The sequence below is a fragment of the Haliotis asinina genome, chromosome 1, assembly GCF_037392515.1.
Source record: "Haliotis asinina isolate JCU_RB_2024 chromosome 1, JCU_Hal_asi_v2, whole genome shotgun sequence".
Classification (NCBI taxonomy): Eukaryota; Metazoa; Mollusca; class Gastropoda; order Lepetellida; family Haliotidae; genus Haliotis; species Haliotis asinina.
This window is the reverse complement of record NC_090280.1, coordinates 43,699,153-43,717,696: the sequence shown is the minus strand read 5'-3', so window position 1 is coordinate 43,717,696 and position 18,544 is coordinate 43,699,153. Positions and strand designations below refer to the sequence as shown.

The window sequence follows — 18,544 nt, the reverse complement described above, 5'->3', positions numbered from 1 at the left end:
ATCTAAGATGAATGTTTGTACGAATGTCAAGATGTTTAATGCAACAAGTATTTTCAAACATTTACATATGGCATTTTAATGACAGTTGGGGTCTTGTTCATAATTGATTACAGATGTGTGGCTAGATTCACAAAAATGCCAAGCGTAAATATTTGAATTGTTTACAACTTATCTGCGACCCTGAAATGTAATTTGTGAACAAAAATTAGATTTTCACAAGATAATGGTATGCATACGCTTTTTGCAACCCACCCGACCTGCACAATAACTGCATCCCTAAATAATCTACATTAATCACTCACACGACTACCATATAATTGCATGCATTAATCACTCACACTACCACCATATAGATGCATGCATTAAATACCCACACGACTACCATATACCTGCATGCATTAATCACTCACACTACCACAATATACCTGCATGCATTAAATACCCACACGACTACCATATACCTGCATGCATTAATCACTCACACTACCACAATATACCTGCATGCATTAAATACCCACACGACTACCATATACGTGCATGCATGAAATACTCACACGACTACCGTATGACTGCATGCATTAAATACTCACACAACTGTCATTACAAATTGTTTTAAAATTACGACACTGAAACTGAGTGACACAGTAGTACAATATAAATGTGGGTTAAGACAACGCCATAAAGTTACACACTTCCTAGACGATTGTTCACTTTGTTTGAGATTACACTTAATTAAACAAACTTAAGAAGCGTGTTCACCACTTTCTGATGAAATTTGGGATTTCACATTTCTCCACTTGAAATGTGTGAATACAAGGTATCAGCCATTCCACTATCACCTGTACGAGGGTGCTTGCTTCAGTGGCCATTCCCTCCTTGTAATGCACCTGTGAAGGTCCCGGGGTAGAACAGGCCTTCAGCAACCCATGCTTGCCATAGAAGGCGACTCAGCTTGTCGTAAGAGGCGACTAACGGGGTCGGGTGGTCAGGCTAGCTGACTTGGTTGACACATGTCATCGGTTCCCAATTGCGCAGATCGATGCTCATGTTGTTGATCACTGGATTGTCTGGTCCAGACTCGATTATTTACAGACCGCCGCCATATAGCTGGAATATTGCTGAGTGCGGCGTAAAACTCAACTCACTCACTCACTCCTTGTAATGATAGTATCATTTGAGCTCACTGGGAAATACCTGAACATATACACTGGCTTGCGTAATAGCGTATTTCTAGTTGCATCGTAGACTGCGCAGTGTATATGAAATGACAGTTAATTGCACACGTGTCGGGCACAAGGAAGACCATGTTATGCACCATGTTCATGGTGGCTACATGAAAGGAACAAGACATGGTTTTTCTCACGATGATGAGTTGGGAGTACATGTCATGCATGTGTTTTATAACTGTAAGCAGAAGAAAGGCTACAAGCCCTTGTACAATGTATGATAATAGACAAAAGGAATGGCAAGCATAAAAACTAGAACATATTTTATATATTTACGATAATAATGCGATATGTTGCATAAACGCTTCCTTATTTTGCATACATACACATTATTGTATTAATAATTGCTATATTCTATATTTACATCAATATTTAATATATATCTTGTTCTTAATTCGTTATATTCTGTGCAAATATATATGAAATGAACCTCATCTTCTAAAAATGTTCTCACTAATTACAATTCTCATATATTATTTCTTCTACCCGTATTCTTCATTGTATTTAATTCACCTAATCTTAAAAGTGATAGAATCTTCCTAAATCTTCGTATATAAAGTTGACAAATATGATTTCAATGTTAAACGTACCTTTGACACATTAATGGAAGTTTAATTTTGAATGTTCATTTATCACAAATAACACAAGACACAAAATATACACAGGATGCTACAATCTTTAACTCGTTAAGAACACTGCTTCACAAATAGGTCAGTGTTATCGATATTTAGATAATATCGAAATAATATAAATTTATTTCCTCACTTTAGTAACACATGACTTGCGGTTATTATGGTTCAGTCTTTTCAAGATAATATAGGTTTGTTTTGGGTATACAGTATCTTCCATAATGTCATGTATGTGTTAGCAGGGACAACAAAATGCCAACGGAGCATGATTAGTGTTGTTACATTTGGGGTTTTCTTTAAACAATAGTGTAACGAATGTACGTATGCTTTCTAAAAACAAAACTAATTTGTCCTTGGTCTCTTCACCCTATGGATGGATAGTAGACAGACAGACAGACAGACAGGCAGACAGGCGGGCAGACGAACAGACAGACAGATTGAGAGTGCGTGAGTCAGAGAGTGAGTGACTGCATTAAGCAAGCCTAACCTATATCCAAGATGAATTTCTTCACTGACCAGGGAGAAGCAACTGCAAGCCCTGTGCTTATGCACTGCACAAAGGTCATGCATCAAATTGCTGATAAAGCGTGTGTAAATATCGTGCATCTGCACAGTTGCGGTTTGGTGTAAAGTTTGGTCCAGAATTCCCCAATTTTCACTGAGTTCCATTATTTACTGAACTCGTAACAACAACCTTTTCAACAGTAAGAATTTGTTTTACATTGCATCAGTTCATGTGTAAACAGTACTTTTAACGGTGTAGATTAATTGGCTTCATTTACACTAGTGAGTCTCAACTTACAGTCTACATATAGAGTCCCCTACCTACATCGCCACACGCCACACTCTGTGAGAGGTGTCACTTCAGGAATTAATCTCCTTTATTATGGGTACTTCTACTTGTAATTATAATTGCTTGCGAGTGTCTTGCGTCATTAAAACTAAATGTTCCTTATTTGAACATGTTAAATATACTTTTAGATAAATAATGTGGGGTCCAGCAATTCAACAATTATTGTGTTCAGTGTTGTTATTGTATGTCCGGTAATAACTAATATGGAATATAGTCCCGCAGCTAATCAAAAACTTCAACATCTGAATATCCAATACAGGTAACCACACCGACGGCCATACAGCCTAACAGATAAACAGTCATGCGCACAACATCATGAGTGAGTGAGGCCGACATGTGCTTAAGCTGCCGACATTTGGGCAGCACCGGTTGTTGGCCGGACTTCAAACACAGGAACACAACTGAAATGACCTGAATTTAGAAAAGGCGGCTTTTTTATGTTTTCAAAGTTATAAATAGAGGGATAGTTTGCCCAGATGATCTTGTCTTGAGCTATTGTTTGCTGGCTTACCTAAGCATACGTGAGCCCGTTCCGGCCCTGTGTGTTTAGGCTCGACTAGCGTCACGCCCAACCCATACGGAGCCGCAAGGTCACGCACAGCGCTCAAGGTCACTTCGTTGCTGCCGTTATTCTGATTTTATACTTTCTATTTCTGACGTTATAACACTTTTCACGAACCAGTGTAGATGCCCCAAAATGTTCATATAACCCTTTGTCTAACAAGTATGAGTCAGTGATATACTGCTCCTGCTGAGCAGCCTCTGTCCAGTGGGAGTGTGGTCATCTTCTTCGAATAAAGAAAACTCGAGATTGAGTTTGAAGGTTTACACTGAGTCCATATTTCATAATGGTGGCGTAATAGGGTATTGTATTGCACCATGTCACCCGTTTCGTGTTGGAGATGCGTGAGTCATGGTGTTGGAATGGTTAAAGAATTGTACAAATGTTTCTCTCACTTGAAGTTCCTTCCAGAAAATGGTCTGTTCATAAAAAAGTGCTGTGATATTGTTAAGACGCTCAAGTGGTGGTACCATCAAGACCTTCTCATCATTACAGCAAAATTACACTTCCTAACCATATGAATGGAAATTTAATGTCCTAAAAAATAAAGAACTGATATCGTACACAAGAGTTGGCTAATATCATGAACCCGCAATACAAGTAGATAAAAATATGTTGCAATGCAAAACTCACAAATATTAATGCATTTAAACAGTGAACACAGAACACCCTTTTTCAGAATCAAACCCGTGAAGAACGAACACCTTTTTCTGATCCTGTATGCTATCAGTATAAACACGTTATTCACACATTAGACTAGGGCTCAATTGATCTTCATTAGATACGATAGCTATGTGATGTAGTGGCTTCGGGTATGATTCAAGAGTCACACACATCCAGGAGCTATGTCGCACAGCCTCAGAGCAAGCTGCACAAGGGCGGAGCGGATTTGGTTTATCGATCAGTTTGAGCGTTTGACACAAGTCTGTTTGAACACTGGAAAATCTGTCCTCATTGTTTAATGGTAGTTTAATAGCCCAAGCTAGATACTGGAGGCTTTTGTGCACGTAGTGGTAAATACAACAAGTGGATGGGCGGCGTCGAGTTGGGAGCAAATATAGTTGGAATCAAGGTTACTGTTTGGGAGAAAAAGTCCGTAGCAAGTTTGAGCAAGGATTGAAGAAATACTAGGCGTAATGGGATAGATGATGTGAAAGAAATGTGTCACGATAACAAAAAGGGCAGAATTGGTGAATAATGCGCGTTTAGTAGCTTTGAGTTAATGACACAACTACTTTTTAAAACGTCTGCTTCAATCTGTATTTCATACACGAGAATCATTCATGACTGTGAACATGATACAATATAATAACAGATTAACCTCCCTGAAAATAACTACGAGACCAAAGCCAAGTGGGTCGACTATAATTATGAGTGTGTCGTGAGGGAAGAGCCAGCGAAGGGCCCGAATTCTGGGTAATGGGGTCACTGCTTAATTGAATGACGTTTGTGATAACTATTGATTGTCATTGAATGGTCGTGACAAGGTGCTGTGTATATTTCATATACTTTGTACTGTGAAATCTGTCATTTCGTGAAATGACAAAGGAGGTCAGCCATTTCGCGTCATTTTGAGTAACAACAATCAATATATACTTCAGTCATTTCATGAAATTTCACTTAATAACTTAATCTACAAAAGTGGATCAGAATTTCAACATCACTTATTGTCACTAACAATTAAAACCGCCACGGAATCACAATCTAAACCTCATAGTTCGGTCGGTACCACAAAGCCAAAATAAGTATAACTGTATTTTCAAAAATTCTAAAGATGACATTGAATTTTATGTGTTCAATCTTTTGTTAAACTTTCCAAAACACCAAACGATGCCTTCCTGGATTGAAAAGTAGAGCTGTCAAAACGTTTATGTCATGACAATGTTTGTGAAACCACAGTAATATCTACAGTAATATCTACATGAGTAAACACAATCAATTAATGTACCTCCTTCATACCCTTTTTCGTGCTTACAAAAAATGCTACCATATCATACCACCACAATTTTGGATCTATCTAATATGACATGTAGATTATGTTCCTCACATATTCATCTGCATTTTATATGTTTGTACATATTCAATGTTGTAATGAAAACTGTATTAACGTTTGCTGTGAAGTACAGAATAAAATAAAGTTGCTACCTACGTAGCTCCTGGTTTATTTGTCTTCAGTTCACTTTTAATATTATTTGACATATGCCATCGGTTCCCATTTGCGCAGACCGATGTTCATGATGTTGATCACTGGATCGTCTGTTCCAGACATGATTGAGTGCAGACCGATGCCATATAATTGGAATAATGAGGAGTGTGGCGTAAAACAATCATTATTGACTCACCATTTTCACCATTTAGAATGTCAGGTCCATTTAGACTGTTATTGGTACAAACCATGCATGAGGCGAAATGATTGACGTATGTTATCTGTGAGTGAGTGTGGTTTTACGCCGCTTTGAACAATATCCTAGCAATATCAGGGCGGGGAACACCAGAAATGGGCATGTTGGGAGTCATCGGCGTGACAAGCAAACGCTTTCACCTCTAGGCTAACGGTAATACCGTTAGCCCACATGGACAACTGTTAGCTCTTCCTCCCTGAATGGTCGTAACGCGTTAGCATGACTTTATAATTTAACATCACTGACAATAGCACCATTTACTATAAAGCCTGCATGTCTTATTTTTTTGTTGTGCAGTTTGAGAGAAAAGTTTCACACTAACAAACACATTGATTTCGAGGCCCAATTTCAAGTTTCAAGTCAAGCGATTTTTTTAAAGAAAAGCTGCACATTGAAAACTTGTTTCTTTCAGCTCAACCTGGGGTATGTGATTATAGTAATATTATGTCTTGTCAAATGAATATTGCTATGGATTGAGCTAGCATTTTATACTGGCAATATGTTGGTGTCAAAATCCTAAAATCTACATTATGTTTCAAATGTTAAATTTCCACCTACATAGAACAATAGATAAATATGTTACTTTCCTTGCTTTTAAGAAGTTTGCAGACTTGGTCGATTTCAAATGGAAAAAGTATTCCGAACTACACATGAAGGGAACCTCTACTTTTGACAAGCTAAAGTCCGTTTATATGTTTCATAAATGACCTAACCAATATTTAATCATGTTGACTGTCAGCGATTTTCCACAGTGTATATTTAGGACCAACTACCGTTTTTGAGAAAGGCACATAAGGCCCTAGGTTATAAGTGTACCATTTCATGTTCAAATCCGGTTTCGAAAAAAGAAACATGAAACTGTGTGTCGTAGCTCTGTCCACCAACACTAGGTGGGCCCCCATGCAAACAGTAATACATAGAGATTAATACACTCCGTGTCACAAAAATCCATATTTCACTCGCTCTCGATCTTGCTCGGGAAATATGGATTATTCTGACACTTGTTTCGTAAAAACAATATGACACACTCGCAAGTGTGTTAATTTCTTTATTATCCATTTGTATCTAACTTTTTATTTCTAAACAACAAAGTCCACGTGAAACGAAATCAGCTGTTGTCGCTTTACTTAAAGGTCAAGGTCGCGTAAGAATACAGTGATACGGCACTATGGACGTAAACTCCCTGTGTAATGCTACTAAGTAAAGAGCGGGATATATTCACTAGCTACTAGACAAAAATACAAACACATTTTGAACTGAAATTTAATCTTTATCATCTTAAGTAACTGTTAGAATTGTATAATTGGAAACATTGTTAATGGAAGAGTTATTCGTAATCAGAAACGTTAATGAGACGAGAGCGAGCATCACGGCGACGTTTTGTAACGGGCTCGGTCTTACTCACTGCCATAAAGGACTTGTCAGTTTTGATGTGGACTGTCCCTACGTATATTGGACCCGCGAAGATAGTGTGAACAACATCTCTAGACAAGGCTTTGCTTGTGTTTATGTACGACATGCAGTGGGTGTGTAGATTTTAGTTTGGACAACAGACGATGGAACGATTGAAGACGCGCGACGCGAGCATGAGGCTGATTTCTGGTCGAAGACAACAGATTTCCCACTTCCCTGTGTTGTGCATCAGAAAGGCGGGAATAATTGTTCACGCTCTGTACATTTTTATGTCCTGACACTTCCATGATTTTCCGTTGGTGCTGCGTTATTGTCCTGCAACTTCTGAATCAAATGTTTGCGGGCACTGTCATTAGCCGTTTGTCGCCAGTGACGTGTGCTCCACTTGTCATTATGGAGCCGACTCTATTTTTACCTCTTCTTCAAATCCCATATCAATAAACACGGTGTGTGATAAATTGTATGTTTGTAACGTTTTCCATGTGATAGCATTTCATTGGTTTGTTCTCGAAGTAGCGAGACCGAACATTCCTGGTAAATCTGTAGTAAACGGTTATGAATGAAAAAAGCAGTTCGACATTCCTGTGGGGTCATGGAAGTCATGGTCGGATAACTGACCAATGAAATTCGTTTTAGGGTTTATTACACGTGTGCGACATATGATTTGTATGTACTCGCTTATGTTTCGCTGTATTGATAATGAAAAGGAAAATGTTATGACGTCATCACCTGCGTGTAACATTTGCTATTCCATTTGAACCTGGGTGAGTGAGTGAGTGAGTGTAGTTTTACTCCACACTCAGCAATATTTCAGCTATCTGGTGGCGGTCTGTAAAGAATCAAGTCTGGAACAGACAATCCAGTGATCAAAAGCATGATCACCGATATGCGTAACTGGGAACCGATAGCATGTGTCAACCAAGTCAGTCGATCCCGTTATTTGTCGCCTCTTACGACAAGCATAGTTGCCTTTTGTTGAAGTATGGGTCCAATTTGAACCTAACCCTTGTCTGATTAACACAGGCTAAAGTGTGTGCATTTCAACAGAATCGACACCTTCTGACATTTCAACTCAGTATTCAAAATTAGAAAATAGTTTAATCTTAGGTAATTTTGGGTAAAATGGCATTGTAAGTATTGAGTTATCAATCTTCGCGACCCGTGAAGGTCCCGGGGCAGAATAGGCCTTCAGCAACCCATGCTTGCCATAAAGTTTGCCATTAGTTTGACTATGCTTGTCGTAAGAGGCGACTAACGGGATCGAGTGGTCAGGCTCGCTGACTTGGTTGACACATGTCATCGGTTCCCAATTGCGCAGATTGATACTCGTGTTGTTGATCACTGGATTGTCTGGTCCAGACTCGATTATTTACAGATCGCCGCCATATAGCTGGAATATTGCTGAGTGCGACTAAACTCACTCACTCAATCTTCGCGATTGATAGGGCACAACAGCATCAGCATGACCACCTCTTAGTCATACCCTTAAACTGACACTGAGATGGTATCTTCAGTACAATGGAGGGGTGAGCTCATGGATGATATGAATAGCATAGGTACTGGATTTCAGTAAATTCACGCCTAGATGGCTATCTACGAAGGAACTGATATAGTCATCAACGTGAGATAATGGGCGTGGGACTGTACATCGTGTACACTTGAAACGAATTTGTTGGCCAGGGTAACATGTGTTTACAGTAGCGAGAAAATATATTGTTAGTACATCCTAAGTTAATCTACTCAAATGTTTAACTCAGGACAACACAATGGAATAACTTAGGGCTGCTTCCAGAGCTCTTGGTTACTTTTCAGTATGCTCCATTCCATCTGCTAGGCAACTGCGACCGTACATTAGTCAGTCACAATGAGGAGGCAGGACAGGGAAGTCAGTTGAAATAGGGTGAGTGGCACAGGTGTACAGGGGAGGGGGAGGGTGGGCGACAGAGGAATGAACAGGCAGTACCTATGTGTGTGTGTGTGGGGGGGGGGGAGTCAGCTGAAAGGGGATTGGTAGCTCAGGTTTAGAGGAGGGTAGGGGACACAGGAATGAACAGACAGCAAATATGTGTGTGCTTAGAGGGGAGAAGGAAGTAGTTGACAGGGGTGGGTAGAACAGGTTTAGAAGAGGGTGGGGGACACAATGAAGAAGCAGCAAATATGTGTGCGCTTAGAGGGGAGAGGGAGGTCAGTTGAGAGGGGGTGGGTAGCACAGGCATAGGGGAGGGTAGGGAACGTAAGAATGAACAGGCAGCAAATATGTGTGTGCTCTTAGAAGGGAGAGGGAAGCGAGTTGACAGGGGGTGGGTTGCACAGGTTTAGACGAGGGTGGGGGACACAAGAATGAACACACAGCAAATATGTGAGCGCTTAGAGGGGAGAGGGAAGTGAGTTGACAGGGGTGGGTAGCACAGGTTTAGAAGAGGGTGGGGGACACAAGAATGAACACACAGCAAATATGTGTGCACTTAGAGGGGAGAGGGAGGTCAGTTGAAAGGGGATGAGTAGCACGGGTATTGGGGAGGGTCGGGGACAGAAGAATTAGCTGGCAGCAAGTATGAGTGCGCTGGGAAGAGAGGGAAGTGAGTTGAAAGGGTGTAGGTATCACACGAACAGATGATCAGTACGTGAATGTATTGAATTTCATATTACGCCTTATCAACAATGGAAGGAATGCCTTCGGTTCCACGAGTATTGGTGTACGTTCGAAACTTGATGTCAGGTTATCACCAGGTGTAGTCAAGTGAGGCAGTCAGACAGGAACAGTCGAATGGTGGAGATAGGGAATGGATAATCTAGTGGTGGAGATAGTGAAGTATGGAACGGATAGTCGAGTGGTAGAGATGGAAGACACGGAATTAATAGTCTCGTGGTGGAGATAGTGATAGAGGGAACGGATGGTCTAATGGTGGACATAGTGATAATGGTGGGCTTCACACATTGTATCCATAGAACCCACGTATTCGGCGAGATGAGCGTACGCTTTACCCACTAGGCTACCCCATCGCCCCTTGATAGTCTAGTAGTGGAGATATGGGATGGACAGTCTAGTGGTGGAGATATGGGATGGATAGTCTAGTGGTGGAGATAGAGGATGAATAGTCTAGTGGTGGAGATAGGGGATGGACAGTCTAGTGGTGGAGATAGGGGATGGATAGTCTAATGGTGGAGATACGGGATGGATAGTCTAGTGGTGGAGATATGGGATGGACAGTCTAGTGGTGGAGATAAGAGATGGACAGTCTGGCGGTGGAGATAGGGGATGGATAGTCTAATGGTGCAGATGGGGGTGGATATTCTAGTGATGGATAAGCGATGTATGATCTGGTTATGGAGATAAGAGAAAGGGAATAAATAGTCGAGGGGTGGAGATAGGGGAATGGATAGCTCCTATGCAGACAAACTGGGTTGGGCAGTCTTGGCCTGTCCACTGAACGTCGGTGTGGGTTATACCATCGACGAACATGTTGGCAGAATGTAGGAGAATATCCAGAGGCATTTGAAAGATTAACTAGGCAGCGAGGATGCAGACAGCCCTGACAAATCCTGCATGTACGTGGAGGTTTGTCTACCGGTGCTATCATAAAAACTGGCCCAGACCTCATAATGTAAACTGAGACAATGATAGCTGTGAGGTGAGTTGAGCTGGACTTTACGTCACATCAACGTCATATCTCCAACCATATTGACGAATTCATACACATTTTAAGTACAAAGTACAAACGAGTTTTAGTTTGAAAATAAGACACTGAATCTGTACAAACGATGAAGTTTTTAGAATGGTTCTGTTGTTTAATATAGGTCAAAGCTGTGAGGCTATGATAGAGCAAGGCATCCATCATAAGATGTCATATCATATCACTTTAGATATGAAGCCAGCTCTGGGTGCTTCGGCTGTTACCCATGGGCTCTGCGGACAGTGTGAGTGAACCGTCATGACTATTTTGGGTGACGATGGCAATCTCCTACCACATCTGCTGCAGATCCCGTCCTACCTGAGCATAACAGAACAACAACAAAATTGCTGCCATTTCTTTTATTATTATTACTGGACATCTATACAGCGCACATATCCACTAATGCACACTCAAGGCGCTGCTACTTTTTCCCTCGATTATTAGTAGTAAACCTCAACGGTACATCTTAATATCAATCTCAACTTCCTGGGGACCATACAACAAGGAGCACCGAGTTGTTGCGACACACCGATCTCGGTACTTCACGTCGCCGAATGACCAGCCTTGCGTCTCAGCCAGCTCGCCCACCGCGTCCCCAAGTACCCCAGGTTCCCATTTGCCGGACTTCTTCATTGTGAGAAGTATACCCCATTTTCTTTGACACATGCATCTAAAGATGCATGCGTATAGTCAGAATGTGTAGTGGGGTCTGACTTTGTAATAATGCATGCTGGACGTTTAGTGTGTTTGAGACTGGCTTGCAGGATTAATCTCAGACCACACGACAGAAGTAGGTTTGTTCAGGGCTTGCATGCAGTATTAAACTCGGATCACACTACCGATGTAGGTCAGTCATGAGCTGACATGCAGGATTAAACTCAGACCCCCAATGTAGATGTAGGTCTGTTACTAGCTGACATGTAGGATTAAACTCAGACTACTGGTTAGTGTAGAGCATTGGAACTCTCGTCGTTTCCTAACTGAATTGTCAACAGGATCGATATGCAACACACACCCTCAGACCCTCCCCGACTCTAAAATTCTAATGTAAGACAATTATGCGTGAGGCTCATAACACGCTGAATTTAAGACAAGAGTTCGATCAAATCCTTTCGTGAATAACATGTATGTCTGTCCTTTTCTGTGATATTGCTGGATGACTGAGAAGACATGGCCCTCAACACCACTACCCCCCACCCCCTTGATATTAGGTGACATTGCGTTCTGGTTTAGAGATAAACCTAAACATGATAACAGCTAAAAAGTCTAATCTACTACCTTAGTGAACTATTTTATCTGTGCCGTATACATTCTATGCGTTAGACGGGAATTTACTTAATATCACCCCCAGAAACACGTACAATGAAGGGTTTCACAGTTTTAGGGCGTTTCCTTAACCAGAAGGGGGTCATTTTGTAGTCAGTATTCTACAATATGTAGGCCTGAAAAGTCATGCGTCGTGAACCGCCATAGTCACTCTATTTGTGTCGCCGTGGGGCTTCCGGGATAAAATAGGTCGCATGCAGTTCATGTTGGTCTCAGGAGAAAGTCAAATAGATGGTCCGACTTGGAGGCCACGGACTCCTTAAATTCGTTCAAAACGAGATGCGCGTTTCTCTACAGTACCACGTGCTTAGACATCTGAATTATGAACTATTTCAAGAAACCAGCACCATCATATAGCATGATAGTATCTGTGGTTGGTCACTGGCATATTGTAGAAAATATTTTCCTGTAAAAATGTATGTTGTAACTGTACTAAAAGACTCCCTGATTATTCTCCAAAGTATCTATCCATCCACAGATCAATCAGCGTGTCGTTATTTATGTTCGCTGTACATGTTAATCAGCAGAAATTCTCCAAAAGTTGTCAAAACTTCATCATTGATAACTTACTGATCAGAAAGCTGTATAAAAATATCATTAAGGTCGACGAGATTTCACGGGCGGACAATATCCTAGTTATGTGACATTCAACTTATCTTGAGACTTTTTCAGGCGATTGTCTACACTGTTTTGAGCAAATTGATCATCTCTAAATATCACCCGTCTCAAAACATGCACCGCTACATGCGTACAGTTGCAAAATAAACAATTCCGTCTAAAACTTGCATATCAGCCCTTGTCTGTGACACCTCACGGGGTTCCCCAATATCTTTGTGTTTAGCGTCGGGCACTTGTTTTCTCAGGTCAGTACCGCCTACTGACCTCAGGGTAAACACCAACAGCCAATGAAAATAGATTGACCCCGGGGTCACCGCTTCCCCAGTAAACACTGTTAACCAATGGGCGCCATGTTGTTAATCCACAAACAACAGGTTTCATGTGATGCAAATCTCTAACCCTTTCCGATATTACGGAAGAAAAGATCGCGGAAGGAGCTATTAGATTGCGTGTTGTGATTGCTGTGCATCTATCTGGCGCTCATCTGGGGATATTACCAATGGTTATTGACCGTGGCAGATCAGAAATCTTCCTGGAGTAATATTTTGTCCATGTGGATGATAATTTCAGTGTTCTCACGCGATCCAGAAGGTCTTGGATAGCTTGACCTATTTCGACCGAGTCACAAGAAAGCGGCAGAGGCTGCTTGTTGTGAAGCTTCAAGTCAGCCAAGGAATTGCCATACCTTCAGTAAGTACCGTGACTGCCATTCTTTAGCCATGTAGACACCCACAGGATTAAATCACCTGCATTCAAATACGCAGGCGCAGGCGCGTGCACATGCACATGCTGCTTATTCTTCGCATGAAAGCCCTCTAATTCACTCGTGTCATCTATATTCGCTAGCCATTATCACGTTTTACAGATCCGATATTTGCCCTCTTGCTTTTATACATATGTGTTATGTGTGATAATTTTCGTATCTCATAAAATCCACCAGAACAGGTCGTTATGAATTAGAAATCGCCGTATCATATTTCAACATGGCGTAGTAGAAGATGAATGGAAATATACCCGATCGCTTACATGTAAGAAATTCAGTGTGACATGGAGTTATCGTTGGTTTTAGATCATGGAATTGGAACTTTATCAGCCTGACTACGCAATGGAAAATGTGGAGTTTTTCCCCAGTGAGTCCAAGAAACGTAAATTCACAGGGCAACCCATCGCCCGATCTGCGAAGGTAGGTATCATGAACTTCTAGCCTCGTTCTGAGAAACTTGTTTCATTCATAAACTCAAGCTGGGGTCCCGATGAATGAACCTGTGCGCGCTTGAATAGGTTCACATTGTTGCTATATTGAATGGCCTGCACATAATAACCGCGGTCCTGAATTAATGAGAACGCTTCTATAAGTCGCTAGACATCTCTTGACAGCAAGTCGAGAGGGGACAATGTATCAATGGGTCAGAGAACATGGGAACAGTTCTCAACCTATGGTTGATTTCAGAAAACCTTTCTCTGTTTGAAACCGTATCAGTCATTTTGGGGTGAAACCAGTTTATGCTGAAATTAGGGCACCAAGTGAACCAAATCGTTTAATATCGACATGTGTGTCTGTATCTGTGAAGGTTTTGAAAGAGAATATAGTAGAAATGGAAAATGTTTCTTTTTGTTTTCATCCCTAATTTACAAGTTTAATTAAACAGTGATTTACACTTTCTGTTGTTTATAAGGAGTACACATGCAGCGACCAGAGGTTAGGTAATAATCTCTGTTACTCAAGTTTCGTCAGAAGATCACTGAGTCTTTTTGGGCTTGCACTTTCCTAGTAGAGTACACATTCTAGTACTGTTTTGGTTGAGGCCCATCCAGGCTTCGAACCCACACCCTCAGAGTCAGGCACCTAATCGCCAGCAGACAAAGTCAGCCACCTAGCCCGCTCGGCCTTTGCAACTAGCTTTTTCTGCTATGACATCATTTAAGAAGTGCAGTTTGCTCTACCACCCTGCATAGTGTGAAAAAAGCACCCATTTGCCTGGAACTATTATGTATAGTGAAAACACAAGGATGCTTGCATCGGAGTGCCTTGATGTTATAATAGTTCACGTCGAAACTCATAAAAACGCAGCAAGTTATGTGAACTAAGATGTCAAATTTAATACTTTCTAAGGATAATTTTGATTAGTCTAAGGCAGAAAAGAAACGAGGGTGTCATTGACCTAAATTAAGAATCCACACATAGGACTAACTGACACATTCTTTTGACATGTCTGCCCCTCCAACATTAAGACAAACGTTACCAGAAAAACAAATGATAAACAGTTTGGTGATGGTTTTCATTCGGGTAAAATATCGCTGTAGTGCTTCTACCAACAACATAAGTTTAGATCAGTACATCAAGATGAAACTGCCTAGTCAAGTGACATTCCACAATAGCATTATGGGAATGTAAATACTGTGAACATTACCGTATTGCTGTAAAATTATAAGTTGAACTATGAGACATTTTATCTGTCAGAAATTTTATCGTCTGATAAAGTACTATCAGCGCCTTTAATCTTGCGTGGAAGCCTGTTAGAATCTTGAACACAATTATGTTTGACATGCTTCTTGCAGTATCTTGTTTTATGTGTTATCTAAGAAATACATCATATTACAGTACAGTCTGTTTGGCTCAAAAGCAGACCAATGAATGCTGTCCAGCTCGAAAACTAATAAACATAACATACTCAATGAAATACTGATCATAATCAGTATATCATACCAACTCTGTGAGGTTTTTGCAGAATATTACTTCTTAAAATAAAAAAGTTCTTTAACAAACTATCATTAGAAATATTGACACAGATCACTTATTGTTACGAGGGAGGAGTGCAGAGAAAGGGACAGCCAGACGTACGAGAAAGCATGGAGACAGCACAGGTTAATGAATATATAACTTTCTAGGCACTTCTGCGCATGCTTCTCGGACACCTGCCTGTGCCTTTCTCTGCACTGCTCCCTCGTAATAAACAGTGAACTGTGTCAGTATTTTAATGATAGTTTGTTAAACAACCTTTTATTTATTAAGACAAAAATTCTGCAAAAACCTCACAGAGTTGGTACAATGTTTTGATTATGATCAGCGTTTCATTGAGTTCGTTTTCTAGTTACCTGCTTTTGAGCCAAACAGACTATATGTGGTTTGCAAATGACTTCTTGGTTATGAGTTTTCCTTCATGTGCTTAAGTTAAGACTATGTCCTGTGACCTGGTAATGTGGCAGCCTTTCCTGTGCTTAAGTTAAAAATATGCCCTAGTAAGTGGGAGGTCTTTCAGGTGCCTATGTTAAAACTACATCTTGTGAACTGGTACTGTGGAAGTCTTTTTTATGCTTAAGTTAAAACTACATCTTGTGACCTGGTAATTTGGCAGTCTTTCATGTGCTTAAGCAGGGATTTGGAATGGCAGGGGCCATGGGCCATTTTGCACATCAGAAAGAAAACTAGCCTATTCAAATTTGTGAACTGGTAGGGTGGCAGTCTATATAGGTACTCCTTAAGTTAACACTACATCTTGTGACCTTATGATCTTGTAGTGGGAAAGTCTGTTATGTACTTAAGTTCAGACCATATCTTATGAGCTGGTGATGTGGAAGACTGTTATGTGTTTGAGCTAGGACTATATCTTGTGATCAGGTAATGGGGAAAGTCTTTCATGTGCTTAAGTTAAAGGCCACATGCAACCAAAAAATCAAACATAATTAAAACACAGTTTTCACTTCTTCATGATATTTAAAATGCATTGCTGATTAAAAAAAAACAAATAAACTAAATTATAAGCATATAATCGACAGTCAAAAGTGCAGTATTTTGTACTTTTGTATACTTCCCTCGAAATGAAGCAGCTGCAATACTGAACCCAGTCAGAGCGGGTGGGAATGCACTCAAGTGTGACGAAGCTTTTTCATTGGCCACTGATTCATTTGCCGGTATGCTTAGCCGACTCTTTGTTTATAGCTTATAAGCCCGATAAGTGTTAATTTGAAATTTCATGTGGTCAATGATTGAAATTGTGCATTGCATATTGTCATTAGTAGACAGGCAGGCATACATATAGGTGTCAATAAACAAGACATGGAGTTCTCTGTGACAGAGTCTGCTTATCACAATTAACATGTTGGATTTGTTAATGTAATGAGTAGATAATTTACTTCTTTGTGTCCACAACCAAGATTAGATTACTGCTCACGATCTCATACCCCAGGCAGGCATACTGTTTCAAGCTCCACGAACACATTCACTGCGCATGTGTTATGAGCACATCACAGCATAGGTGTTGAAACGACTTTTTCCCCAGCATTGGGGGAAAATTAGTGAATCATTTGAACTCCAATTTTGTGATACATTTTTTTCATCACATTTTTTTTTCAACTTTATAGGTTGAATGGGTATTTTTGATGGTTTGTTTCGGTATGTGCATGAGCTTCATGGCAAAACTACGTCTTGTGGTCAGAGTACCTTCTGTTATTGCGACCTCCATGTTAATCTCATACACACAAGATGCCCCGTCTGAAGTTGCTTTTGACATTCTATCATCTAAACATCCATTGTCTACTTCTACCAGATAATGCATATGTATATGGGAGAATGTTAAAAGCCTGATCGAAAAACCATTATCTGGTGGAGGGTCAGAGCCAGATAACTGCCAACAGAAGACAATTGTGCAGCACTTCCTAAAACACATTGATTAAACTGGCACAAGCACGGAGAGCAAAGTTAGCATCCTAGCGGCATGGGTGTAAATATTATCTAGGTGGAACTCAGCGTGCCAAACAATGGTGGAGGTCTACACATATTCAGCATGTTCAGATCGGTCCTCAAGACAGACCTTTGTTTGACATATTTGGCCTTGTGAGCTTGGAAAATAAACAGCTGAAATGAGAAAAACAAAGAGAATGTAGACACCTGCGATGTGACATGTTTTTCACCACCTTTTGGATTTGTGAAGTTCCTCTGATAGTAGGGATTGATTGTTCATTTTTGTGGCCATGAGTTAATTATATTACCATAATCAACTATTTAATGAAAATGAGAAGATTTTGTGGCAACCTCAAACAGTCAATTTGACAATACATGCGGACTGCATAAATGGTGTCTTGTTTTACTTTTTGCATTATTTGAATCCTGTTCTGAATTAGACTTGGTTCTTGTCTAATGACATATTCTGTGAAGTGTCTGAATCATACACATAATTTCAGTGTTTGCAATGCAATGTTCCTAAAATACACATATCTTGTATTAAATAACAAGTAAACTTTTGTTTTTTGTACTTTTTGTAACCATTGCACATGAAAGACTTGTGGTTAGTCTTATGCAGAACATCAAATTCATTCTTATAAACTTGCGGTTGATTAATACCGAGGGATTAAAAGTTGCCAAACAGATGCTTGCTTCACTCTTGCCCACCAAAGAAACCATAGACACTACTGCAAACCGGAAGTGACATAGTGTGAGGAAGGATTTTCAATTAGTTGTATATAAAGTGTGTAATAAGCTTGTCATTTTGCTGATTTCTCAACGTCAATGAAGACATGCCAAATTGTTGCATTGCCGTCAGTTGCTCACAGGGGTCGGGTGGTGTCACCATGCACAGACTTCCACCAGACCCCACAGTTGGTTATGAAAATGGTATTTATATTTGTTTTCATCGAGTTAAAAAATCATAACTATTTACTAGTTGTTGTAAATGATTGGAAAAAAAAAGAATTTTGCATGACACAACTTGTAATACAACAATTTCTTCCTCAGAAGGAAGGTTGTGGTCAAAGTGACATTAATATTGGAAGTGGTATCGTATTGACACCCACCTTGCTTCCAAGAGTGAAACTGTTGTTATGAGCTATCTCATGCAAAGTCCT

At 40.3% G+C, this 18,544-nt stretch overlaps 1 protein-coding gene across 1 annotated transcript in view; it reads left to right on the top strand.

Moving 5' to 3' along the window:
* The first annotated feature begins 13,053 nt into the window (after window positions 1-13,053).
* LOC137291725 (protein c-ets-1-B-like) overlaps window positions 13,054-18,544 on the top strand; it is a 56,148-nt gene continuing 50,657 nt past the window's right edge. Inside the window, exons 1-2 of the mRNA XM_067823199.1 lie at window positions 13,054-13,393; window positions 13,773-13,886. Coding sequence (XP_067679300.1) covers window positions 13,776-13,886 — 111 coding nt within the window. The 5' untranslated portion in view covers window positions 13,054-13,393; window positions 13,773-13,775. The remainder of the gene's footprint in view (window positions 13,394-13,772; window positions 13,887-18,544) is intronic.